This window comes from Oncorhynchus mykiss, chromosome 16, assembly GCF_013265735.2.
Source record: "Oncorhynchus mykiss isolate Arlee chromosome 16, USDA_OmykA_1.1, whole genome shotgun sequence".
Lineage (NCBI taxonomy): Eukaryota > Metazoa > Chordata > Actinopteri > Salmoniformes > Salmonidae > Oncorhynchus > Oncorhynchus mykiss.
The window spans coordinates 46,410,159-46,422,424 of NC_048580.1; the positions used below are offsets into that span (position 1 = coordinate 46,410,159).

General features: G+C 41.7%; 1 protein-coding gene and 1 non-coding gene across 2 annotated transcripts; one reads left to right on the forward strand and one right to left on the reverse strand.

Moving 5' to 3' along the window:
* Window positions 1-7,303: 7,303 nt before the first annotated feature.
* On the reverse strand, window positions 7,304-9,838 carry LOC110492748 (pancreatic progenitor cell differentiation and proliferation factor). Its single transcript, XM_021567213.2, has 4 exons — window positions 9,575-9,838; window positions 7,970-8,132; window positions 7,782-7,875; window positions 7,304-7,627 (listed from the first exon to the last, which is right to left on the reverse strand). The coding sequence occupies exons 2-4, from the start codon at window positions 8,100-8,102 to the stop codon at window positions 7,489-7,491; spliced, it is 366 nt and encodes a 121-aa protein (XP_021422888.1). The 5' UTR covers window positions 8,103-8,132; window positions 9,575-9,838; the 3' UTR covers window positions 7,304-7,488.
* A 1,153-nt stretch (window positions 9,839-10,991) lies between these two features.
* On the forward strand, window positions 10,992-11,063 carry trnae-cuc. Its single transcript has one exon. It is a non-coding gene; the product is annotated as a tRNA-Glu (tRNA).
* The last annotated feature ends 1,203 nt before the right edge of the window (window positions 11,064-12,266 follow it).

Genomic DNA, 12,266 nt, shown 5'->3' on the forward strand with positions numbered 1-12,266 from the left:
GTCCACCCACTTCTAAAACCAAAGTTGCGCCCCTGATCGTATGGATAATTTGACGTGGAACACATAAGCACTCTTAAAATGCACAATACTGGGTTATAAAGTTTATGGCAAGGCTCAAGCCAGACTCATCCAATCTCATTGTCTTAAAAACTAAATTACTTCAATCTGAATTTTTACTAGCAACACAAGTAAAGTACTGCTTTAAAGGCTCATTATATTTTGCACACATCAGACTTCCGAAATTGTATTTTAGCCACACTATTCAGGCTTTACAAACTGTTATTTTGAAAAATCAAGGAAGGCTCAGGCGTCCACGCATTTGAACTCGGTTAATTTGGATAGACTCCTTTGGATAGACTTTATCAATCAACTTGATCGCTACCTGGGGCTCTGTCCCAATACTCTTAAATGTCTTCCGTGTCTCCTCCACCTCCATTTGCCCCTTGTCTACTTTTGGCCAGCCATCATTTCCAACAGCCATCAGGAAACTACTATCTACACTTCATTATTTTACTGATGCCGGGTTGATCTTAATTCTATTCATATCCACGTTTTAACTAATGCATCACTTTGCTTTGCGTGTTCAAAAAAAAAGGAAGAGATAACTTTCTCTTCTTAATTTGTCTTAAGACTACGAGCTACATTTGATGTGTGCTGCAGCTACTGTGACCAATGAAAACACAACCATTTGTAGACATATTTTAGTGGGATTTCTCTTTGCATAGGCAGGACAATGTAATGTATAGATGTTTGATTTCAAACAAAAAAAAAAAAAAAACTGAGCGTAAAAGCCCTAGTAGCTTGTGCATTGCTGATGTGGTCAGATGTTTGTATAACTGTTCAAAGGGCTGTAAAAGAAACATTTGAAATCTAAATCGTTTTTTCCGTGGGGTACAGCACTGTTCCAGAAAAATCTACGCCGTTTCAAACCTTGCCTGTTTTAACTTATCAGTTGGTGGTGCTTTGTAAAAACGTATATTGTTCTTGATATTACTTTCTTTGTTACTTCTCCTGCATTGGCCAGAGACTGCAGTTCGGTGCGGGGGTGTCATTTCCTGTATACCAATGTGACGCTTTGTATTTTTTCCTTCTGGTTTTTTGGACTCAGTGAAAGTGTGATGTTTACATGTACAGATTTTTCAAAAGAATTTTACTTTTCGTCCATGTTACTTTCTCACCCTAACCCGCCCGTTTATATTTACCCAGACATGTCTTTAGTGCATTGCATCAAATGCAGACAGGTGTGACTGCTTTGAATGGTGGTCAGGTCAGATGACATTCACATGGCCAAAGTGAGGATAGACTAAGACAACCAGGATGGGGTTGATATCTGATGATGGCTGATAGCCCTATAGGGATTCTGGAGTGAGAGGGAGTGTCACGCCAGTTCAAAGTGCACCATGAATAGCCTACCTCTGTCTGAGATTTATCAGCAGCATAATGATACACGATCCCCCACTGAAGGATTGCAGATAACCTACCAGTTTTCCCCCTGCTGAATAGCCCTCTTTAACATGCTGATAGCAGCTCATAGCACCTGGTGCGCAATTGATTCATTAGCATTTAACTCAATTACTGAGAAACACAAAACATTAAATAATAGAACATGTGTACAGTAGTTGGAACATAGTGGCAAGGCAATCATTTTACGATGATTCTATTGTGATCACATTCCCTGGTTGTTATAAGGAACACTTTGACCTTTCGTAACAGCTCCTCGGTGATGTGATGTAAAAGCCATTCCCCCTCTCCTGGTCCTCAAGGGGGAACACAGGAACCTCAGGAAACGCTGAATCTCTGAGTTTATTTTTTATCCATTATGATCTTTGCTGATGACAGCAGAGACTCTCTACCTATTACCATGACATTTATATGAAACGTGTATCATTGTTTTGTACATTAATCATTGTGATCTAAAAGTGGAGCTTTTTCCAGTACCTGTGACTGAATATTTAGATTTTTTTGAAAAGTGTTTATAGGTATAAATATTTATTGATATATGTGAAGCGACTAAAAAGACAAAAGAAAAGGCAGAAAAATTGTCGTTTGTTTCATGCAAAGCCGCCCAGACAGGATATTCTCTGCCTCTGACATATCACTATTGATGAGGGACTTGTGTTTGTTTTGAAATAGCGCTTTTTTTCAGTGTAACGTCAACGCTACGGTAAAAAATGTTGGTTACCAACAGCAGCATTGCAAGGCTCTCTTCTGAGATGTCAGTAACTGAATAAAACAGTGTGATGCGCTATCAAACCCGAAACTTGGCTACTTGAATTGTTTTCTTTGATTGGGGGTGGAGAGCAGAGAATGTATGGGAGAGATGGAGTAGCCTTGTGGATAGACGTGCTCCACAAGCTCTTCTCTGTTGCCATGGTGCCTCTTCAGTCTCTTTGTGTCAATATATATTCACAGAATGACCAGGATACGGATGCAGTAGTACATAATCATGTTCAATGTCACTATCTGAGCTGCTGCACCTCTTAAATGTGTCTATATCCACAGTGTCCAACACAGTTATAAAGATATGTCCATACTCTGTCACATTTTTACCTTTGCCTTGCCAATCACTTCTCTTTTTTTAAAATGAGCTAGTGTACGCTATACAAAGACTCCTCCCAAGTCCTCAAATATGTCTAGAGTGTGCAGTACTCAACCTGTCGTGCTGATGACACAGAGAGAAGAATGCATTTTCAGTTCATCAGGCTCAAGCAGCTAGTAGAATGATGATGTCATAAGATGCAAGCCCATCGAACAACATTTGAGAACGAGGGAACAGAGTAAATGTCTCTTTTCTTAGGGGGTCTTCGGACAGTGTACCGCTATGTAAAAGACTGCAGTGACAGCCTAAGTCCACAAGAGATCAGCAACGAGCCAGAAAGCAGCAGCATGGAGATTGCAAGCAGCCGTCCAGTTAAACTTCAGCAATGAACCAATAGCATGTGTGTTTGAGAGAATGACCTCAGTCCTAACATGGAAGATATTGGACAATATCTGTGACTAAGTGAGTGTGGGAGTGTAAAGTTATTATAGTGCACTCATTCCAAAGAACTGAGAGTGTTCTGCATCATGTGAAGAAATAATACCAATGCAATTGTCCTTCAATTGCAGTCCATTTCAATCTGACAATCTCCCTTGTGGCCTCTTCGGTTTGAATGCAGGCCTTAGCAATGGCTTCATTAAAGAAGGATTGGTTGCAGGTTTACATGCTTCTGGCTGGGAACAAAAGGCAAAAGCTATTTCACAATCTGGGCACATTTATGGAAATGTATAAGCATCCAGTTGGAGGGAGAGCTATGTCCTACCTTGACATGCCAAGAGAGTACCGTGCCAGGAGCACAAGCTGGGTTTCCCTCTCTCATGCTTCACATGCAGCAATTTATCACACCTCTAAAGCTCAGTGGGGTTGCATTATAACTGTACTATAACAGTAACTAACTTATTATTTCAATGCATTATTTGTATTATAACACTATCTTATTCTCCAGAGTTTATGCCTTTGATCTTTCTGCTTCAGTGTTGACCAGAAACGTGTGGCGGTCACCTGAGCGATACTTTACTGCCAGGAGACTGTTGTTGTTGACACATAACAGTACTGAGCATTACTGAACACTTCAGGGAACACTGTGTTAACATGGAAGTTCCTATTGGAACATGTGCTATTGGAACAGCGCACAGTCTGCAAACATGATCCCAGTGTGTACACGTTCTCCCTGCATGCTGCTGATCAGAAATAGACTAACACGTTAGCCCTGGCCTACTGAACTTGGTGGCTCTGGCCACAAACACTGTGTTCCTACACACTCTTAATATTTATACTTGTTTATTATTAAAAGGGGGGTGGTATCCTGACCTTGTCTTTAGTCTCAACCCTAAATCTAACCCTAGCTTTATGTCCACATCCCAGTTCAACCCTAACCCTCAACTTCATGTCCACATCCAACCATTTGAGAGCATGCTGGATGAGAGATTCTCATGTCTGTAGAGAGTGGAACATTTTTAGTTCCCCAATTTCGTGGTATCCAATTGGTAGTTACAGTCTTGTCGCTGCAACTACTCAGGAGAGGCAAAGGTTGAGAGCAGTGAGTTCTCTGAAACACAACCCAACCGCACCAGTGTGTCAGAGGAAACACAGTACACCTGAAGATCGTGTCAGCATGCACTGCGCCCAGCCCACCACAGAAGTCACTAGTGCACGACGGGACAAGGATATCCCTGTTGGCCAAACCTTCCCCTAACCCAGACAGGCACTGGAGTCGCTAGTGAGCGATGGGACAAGGATATCCCTGTCGGCCAGACCTTCCCCTAACCCAGACAGGCACTGGAGTCGCTAGTGAGCGATGGGACAAGGATATCCCTGTCGGCCAGACCTTCCCCTAACGCAGACAGGCACTGGAGTCGCTAGTGAGCGATGGGACAAGGATATCCCTGTCGGCCAAACCTTCCCCTAACCCAGACAGGCACTGGAGTCGCTAGTGAGCGATGGGACAAGGATATCCCTGTCGGCCAGACCTTCCCCTAACCCAGACAGGCACTGGAGTCGCTAGTGAGCGATGGGACAAGGATATCCCTGTCGGCCAGACCTTCCCCTAACCCAGACAGGCACTGGAGTCGCTAGTGAGCGATGGGACAAGGATATCCCTGTCGGCCAGACCTTCCCCTAACCCAGACAGGCACTGGAGTCGCTAGTGAGCGATGGGACAAGATATCCCTGTCGGCTAGACCTTCCCCTAACCCAGACAGGCACTGGAGTCGCTAGTGAGCGATGGGACAAGATATCCCTGTCGGCCAAACCTTCCCCTAACCAAGACAGGCACTGGAGTCGCTAGTGAGCGATGGGACAAGGATATCCCTGCCGGCCAAACCCTCCCCTAACCAAGACAACACTGCGACAGAGCCTGGACTCGAACCCAGAATCTCTAGTGGCACAGCTAGCAATGCAATGCAATGCAGTGCCTTAGACAACTGCGCCACTCAGGAGGCTGAGTGGCGCACATTCTGTCCACATTCTGATTGTGCCCATATTCTCAGAAAAATGTCTACACATGGTATTAAAATGTGTCTCATTTCTGTCCACTGTGTCAGCATCGTGACCAGATTTCCTCGTCCCTCTTAATTATTTATTTTAAGACACATATTGATGCCATAAGTCAATGGTTCCACCTGTCATTGATTTTCAAAAGGCGGGATAATGATCCAATTATGATTTTAAATGGTTTCACTATCCTGATCCGTTTACACTTGTAAGATATCCAGACAAATTGGCTGCATTTACACAGGCATCCCAATTCTGATCTTTTTTTTCACTAATTGGTCTGATGGAAAAGATCTGATGTGATTGGTCAAAAGACCAATTAGTTGGAAAAAATATATATCAGAATTGGGCTGCCTGTGAAAACACCGCCAATGGGTCCTGAGGACGTCAGGAAGATATGATCACAAGCAGATCACAATGCATCTTTTAATAATCTACACCTGTCTGAAAATGTGGGCACAATCAGAATGTGGAAAAGATCAGGACAAAGGATTCATGTTAGAACCAGGTATAAATGAGGCTTATGTCTACAGGTCTCTTTTGTGAAAGACATTTAATCTCAATGACAATAACAATATATAAACAAAGGTTCAATCAAATGCTTAGCTACAGTAACTGGAGTAAACCTTGTTGGCAACTTCAGTCAGTGTAAAACCAGTGAAGTATTCACATTTGTTCCATGCTATAATTAACAATCCTGAAAGTGTATTTTATTGTGTCCTTGTTGATATTTTCAGGTGCTGACTCCACCAATGTGTTGAGATCATAGAAAGTCGGTATAATTATACAGTGTACATTCCCTTTTATGCCCTAAGAGACTGTGAAAAACAATGTGAACGACTCTGCAGCAACACAGAACGTTCCACGGGTGGTTGACCTATATTTCAGAACAGGTGTACTGTATTATATAAGCGTAAGCCATCGTCTTTACCAATTAGCTGTTGCTAATCATATTGCAGCCTAATCAGCTTAATTGCATTAACAGTGGCTGGCAGCATGTTATAAAACAGACACTATACTCATCAGTATTGTCATGAACAAAACTGACAATGGAGTTTTGGGGATTATTATCATTACTGTTATCTGGTTACATAGTGTGGACACCAGAACGGTTCATTCTCAAATCTGTCTGTCCCCCATAGCCATGGACACCTTTCAAGTTCAGTATAGTGGCTGAGTTAATATTGACTCGTTATAAAAGTTATGACACTTTCATCACTAACTTAACTACTCAATAACTTCTACCCTAATCTTGATATGATTGCATTTTAAAGTGTGTGTGTAAACTATACACACACGTAATTATAATAAACAGTATATACAGTACCAGTCAAGTTTGGACACCTACTCAAGGGTTTCTTTATTTTATTATTTCTACATTGTAGAATAGTGAAATCAAAACCATGAAATAAAACAATGGAATGACATAGTAATTCAAAATAAATCACCGACAAGTTCACTAGCAAAGCACACGTGATCATCCATTCACCTACTCGTGTCTCACAAAGACATGGCAGTTGGAACCAAAAATCTGGACAGATTTCCAGTCTAATGTCCATTGATCGTGTTTCTTGGCCCAAGCGAGTCTCTTCTTGGTGTCCTTTAGTGGTTTCTTTGCAGCAATTTGACCATGAAGGCCTGATTCACGCAGGCTCATCTGAACAGTTTTTGCGACTCCACTTAACTTTCAAAGTTCTTGAAATTTTCCGACAAGGTCGGAGAATGAACTGGTGCTGTTTGAGCTGTTGCGTCTTTCCCCTAAATAGGGCTCTCTGTATACCACCCCTACCTTGTCAACACAACTGATTGGCTCAAATGCATTGAGGAAAGAAATTCCACAACTTAAAGACATGAAGCTGGTTAAGAATGCCAAGAGCGTGAAAAGCTGTCAAGGCAAAGGGTGGCCACTTTGAAAAATTTCAAATCATTGAATTTGTTTAACACTTTCTTGGTTTAGTGTGTGTTATGTGTTATTTCAAAACCCTGCATTTTGTAAACAATTGAACCTTTAACTGGGCAAGTTAGTTAAGAACAAATTCTTATTTACAATGACAGCCTACCCAGGGCAAACCTGGGCCAATTGTGCACTGCCCTATGGGACTCCCAATCACAGCCAGATGTGATACAGCCTGGATTCAAACCAGGGACTGTAGTGACATCTCTTGTACTGAGTAGGTGTCCAAACTTGACTGGTACAGTGTCTATAGTTATAGACAAACAAATATTTAGGGACTTAGTCACTTGAATAGGGAATACAATTAAGACAAAGTATTCATTGCAAGAATTTTGATTTATTCAACAGCAAAAAGCATGATAGAGAAATCCTTTTGTCTTTTATAAAAAAATATATAAACACAGAGGGAGGAAAAGCAGCCTCAATCACTAAAAAGTTGTAAAATCTGCTGCCTCAATCTCCAACTAAACTCAAGGTGTGGGGTGTTGGAGAAGAGATGGAATTAGGAGGGTGGTGGGCTCCCTTGTTCCACCTTCCCAGAGTTACTGCTTTCACTGAGTTGCCTACTGAGTTGCTTCTTCAACACCATCTCCCTGGCGATACACGCCACCTGCCCATTGGTCACTGTGTACGTTCCACTCCTGCAATAAGAAATATTGTTTAGCTAAAGAGGTACAGAAAAACAATTAACCGGTTACTTAAGGTGAGACATCTTACAAAGGACAAATGAAACGCAACATTTAAACTATGCATGGTTTTAATCCATTTGTGTGACTCTTGGGTTAAGGAACTCACTTCTGTTCAGATCCAATCATACTGCCAGGCTGGTTCTGTTTGTTTGGGAAGAAGAAAGAAGACCACCAGTGACCAGAGTCCTGTCTCTGCAGACCTGAGGAAGAGAAAACAAAAGGAAACTTTAGAGACCGAGTGCGAGATAATGTTCTTATGAAAAACTCGTCAGAGTGCGAGAAACTGGTCTGTACCTGGGGGGTGTGGAATGACTTCACCAGCGTACTCAGAACTGCCACAGGAGCTGTTGCTAGAAGTGGAGCCTATGCGCCTTCTATAGTAATCATGGGTGGCGATGAGAGAGCCAGTGGACGGAATTGATGCCATTCTCTTTAACTCCGCTCAAAGATGGAAAACCTAGGGAAGAGAGAAGGGGATATTAGGAGTGTGGAGACAGGAACCATTCAAGCAGAGGCAAGTGATACTGGGATGAGCCAAATAATATTGCATGGATGCTGCTAGATGTCATTAAATGTGCCATAATGCAACAGCCTCAACATAGGCTTTTGTACAGATTTGTCTTTGTGGAAAGTGTAAGACCCATTTCAAAATCAGCCTGCAACCCATTCACAGCATTTTGCGACACCGCAGAGAACAGGTCTATATTCAACTTCATCCAAAGTGAGTTAGAAACATGCCTGAGTGACAAATTCTGGATTGTCATCCAGTCACAGAAGCCCGTCATTAGCCTATTATAGGCAAACGTGCATTTCCACTTCCCATGCTCCTGACCCCTTGAGCCTCTCTGATATCACTGTTGGCTTAGCCCTCAGTCTGAGGGGTGTGATAGAGACCAACAGCTGGGCAAAGTGATTTCCACACCATGATCTGCAAATAAGTGGGCTGTCTGGGACCGGGGTCTGCAGGTATAATGTTCCAACTTCCAGGCACCTAGCCAGGAAAGTGCACAGGCTAGGCGAGTCACAGGGCTCAACACTTGGTGTGAGGCGCTGCAGTACCTCTTTAAAAAAAAAGGTACTGACTAAGCCACTCAGAAAGCAGGACTATACAGGATGCACAACTCTTCTCAAACACTGCAGTGGAATGAAACATGCTAAACATATAGTTTTACTCCCCAAACAAACTACATTTCCAGAAGCAAAAATGAGTGGTTTACTGAGAAGCAACCTGATTACATTTGATGCTAAATCAGTTGTCAGGTCCAGTCAGGGCAGAAGTTCAGTCCAGATGGTTACTGGCTCGGGATTGTCAGGGTAATGCATGTCTGTGCTAGATAGGCAGTTGCAAAATATCAAGGATAAACCAATCCCCTTTACACAGTGGGGAAAAAAAGACTTACTGCCATCAGGCACTATTGGATGTGTGAATGTGCATTGCATTCATGCCAGCATTGCCAATCACACCTCATGTGCAGAAAAATAAGAGACCAACACTGGCAAGTGTATGATAAAACAGACCATTGAGACAAAATGTAGATGCAAAGAGACTATACAATATCAGCAGTCAAGGCAACAATTATTCAACAAATTAGAGAATTCTTTGATGTTCCTCTTTGATGATCAGAATCAGATAGGATACAAAGCTGGTAGAAAGAGAATCCCCCCCATTCTGATTTCACTATTTTAAGGCTATTAGCCTACATTGTTAAAGGCAATGTGGAATCTTTTTTTAAATAATTTGTGCCAGGACAATAAATCAAATAGATTTAGTGTAGGTAAACATATCATTGGACACACATTGTCCATTGTTATCTGGGCAAGTAGCCCAGTTTATTCAATTGCCATTCAAGCTGGGCGAATATTTTTTGCCTTTTCTAAAAGCAATCAAATCAATCTTACCTTTTTATTTGGCGTTGAATGATGTTGAAAAACACCAAAGGCGGGGTCTTTTGGCAATACTCGGTGAATTAAGCTAAACGACTACTCTTGCCCATTTGTGGTATGTTCTCGAATAGAAAACTTCAAATTATTTCTGGTGTGCTCAGTGTAGAATGATGACTAGGGACAAGCAGGTAACTTTATACAGTGGGCGCTGTGACGCATCCTGGACGAGCTGCTCATGGGTGGGGTTAGGGCACGTTTAGGCCTACGTTTCCAAGGAAGCCAACCTGGACTCAGGAGTAGACGTAACATAGTAAACGTAAATATGTACTGAAATTAGAACAATTACTTTTCGAATTGTGTGTACTAATTTGTGGATATCCATCATCCATTTCGTATGATATGTCACATATTACAATTCTTATGATATGTTACGAATTGCAATGTGTACAATATGTTACGAATTTGCAAAACGTATGACAAGTTATGAGTTTCAGTATGTTGTGGCTAACTTTACCTATATGGATAATGTAAACTAGGATAGAGGTTATGGTAAGGATTAGAGATAAATTCAGGGTTAAGGGGCTATTAAGGTTAGGGGTTAGGAGGCTAAAGGGTTTAGGGGTAGGGTTAGCTAACATGCTAAGTAGTTATTTTAAAAAAAGCTAAAAGTTGTAAGAAGTTGCTCATTAGCTATAATTGTCCTTGATGAGAGTCAAACACAACCTTTGGGCTGTTAGACTTCGCGTTATATGCACGCACGCCTTCCGTCCATCCCGACCAACCTATACCTACCTATACCTCATACCATATACATTTTTCGTATGTACGTTTAACATGTTACGTCTAGTCTAGGCTGGGCAAGCACAAAGGCTGGGCAAGCACAAAACATGATCGATTGCAATGCTCTTGACAGACACGTCATACAGAATCCACAGCTGTCCCAAACACGAATAACCGAACTTTAACCCAGTAGCCTACTGATTCATTCACTGTTTTAATTTGTTCTTCCACAGCGTGGAATTTCCCATTTAGGAATGAATCCTAACTGTGAAAGCAGAACATAATGTCAACATGTTATTATCTGACTTTTTCTTTTCAATGTTTATAAGATGATTGGAATCACAGACTATTGTAACAAATCCTATAAATTATCAAATGTTATTCCCTCAATAATGTCATCATGAAGAAGAAAAACACGATAATAGTTATTTCAAAGTTAACAATATAAGTTTTGATTTTCAATAGTATAAATTGGATCATTTTCTAGACATTTGATTTATTTTCTTGGTGGTCTAGTGGTTAGGGTTCGGCGTTCTCACCGCAGCCGCCCGCATTGGATATATGTGGGGGGTTTTTTACAACCTGACAGCGACTGTACTACCGAAGTCCTTTAAACCAACTTAAGAATATAATTTTCTGAGCAATTCAGATTTCCCTGGTGGTCTAGTGGTTAGGATTCGGCGCTCTCACCGCCGCGGCCCGGGTTCGATTCCCGGTCAGGGAACATACGTTTTGTGTTTGTTTTTTTAAACAACTGTACTACCGAAGTCCGCTATTCCAAGTTAACAATATAATTTTTTGAACAGTATTTATCATTTTCTGAATAATGCTGCATTTCGTGGTGTTCTAGGGGTTAGGCTTTGGCACTCTCACTTCCGCGGCCGGTGTTCGATTCCCCGTCAGGGAATTTAAGTTTTACATTTTTTAAACAACATGAGAAATCACCGTTTTACCAGTCTATTATACTACCGTATCATGGTTATAGCTGTGAACTGTAACAACAATACTCACTTTTATTTATTTCTTTATTTTTCCAGAAAGGTATTAGTATCCAAATTCAGAACAGACCACTTTTGTTTTAATTGTAAATTCTCTTAAAGTACAAAAATACATTACTGTACATTTGTGATTGTTATGTTCTTAGAATGCAATAGTAGAATATGACAATGACATTTTCCTTCAAACAGTTGGACAATATACACTGCTCAAAAAAATAAAGGGAACACTAAAATAACACATCCTAGATCTGAATGAATTAAATATTCTTATTAAATACTTTTTTCTTTACATAGTTGAATGTGCTGACAACAAAATCACACAAAAATTATCAATGGAAATCAAATTTATCAACCCATGGAGGTCTGGATTTGGAGTCACACTCAAAATTAAAGTGGAAAACCACACTACAGGCTGATCCAACTTTGATGTAATGTCCTTAAAACAAGTCAAAATGAGGCTCAGTAGTGTGTGTGGCCTCCACGTGCCTGTATGACCTCCCTACAACGCCTGGGCATGCTCCTGATGAGGTGGCGGATGGTCTCCTGAGGGATCTCCTCTCAGACCTGGACTAAAGCATCCGCCAACTCCTGGACAGTCTGTGGTGCAACGTGGTGTTGGTGGATGGAGCGAGACATGATGTCCCAGATGTGATCAATTGGATTCAGGTCTGGGGAACGGGCGGGCCAGTCCATAGCATCAATGCCTTCCTCTTGCAGGAACTGCTGACACACTCCAGCCACATGAGGTCTAGCATTGTCTTGCAATAGGAGGAACCCAGGGCCAACCACACCAGCATATGGTCTCACAAGGGGTCTGAGGATCTCATCTCGGTACCTAATGGCAGTCAGGCAACCTCTGGCGAGCACATGGAGGGTTGTGCGGCCCCCAAAGAAATGCCACCCCACACCATGACTGCCCCACCGCCAAA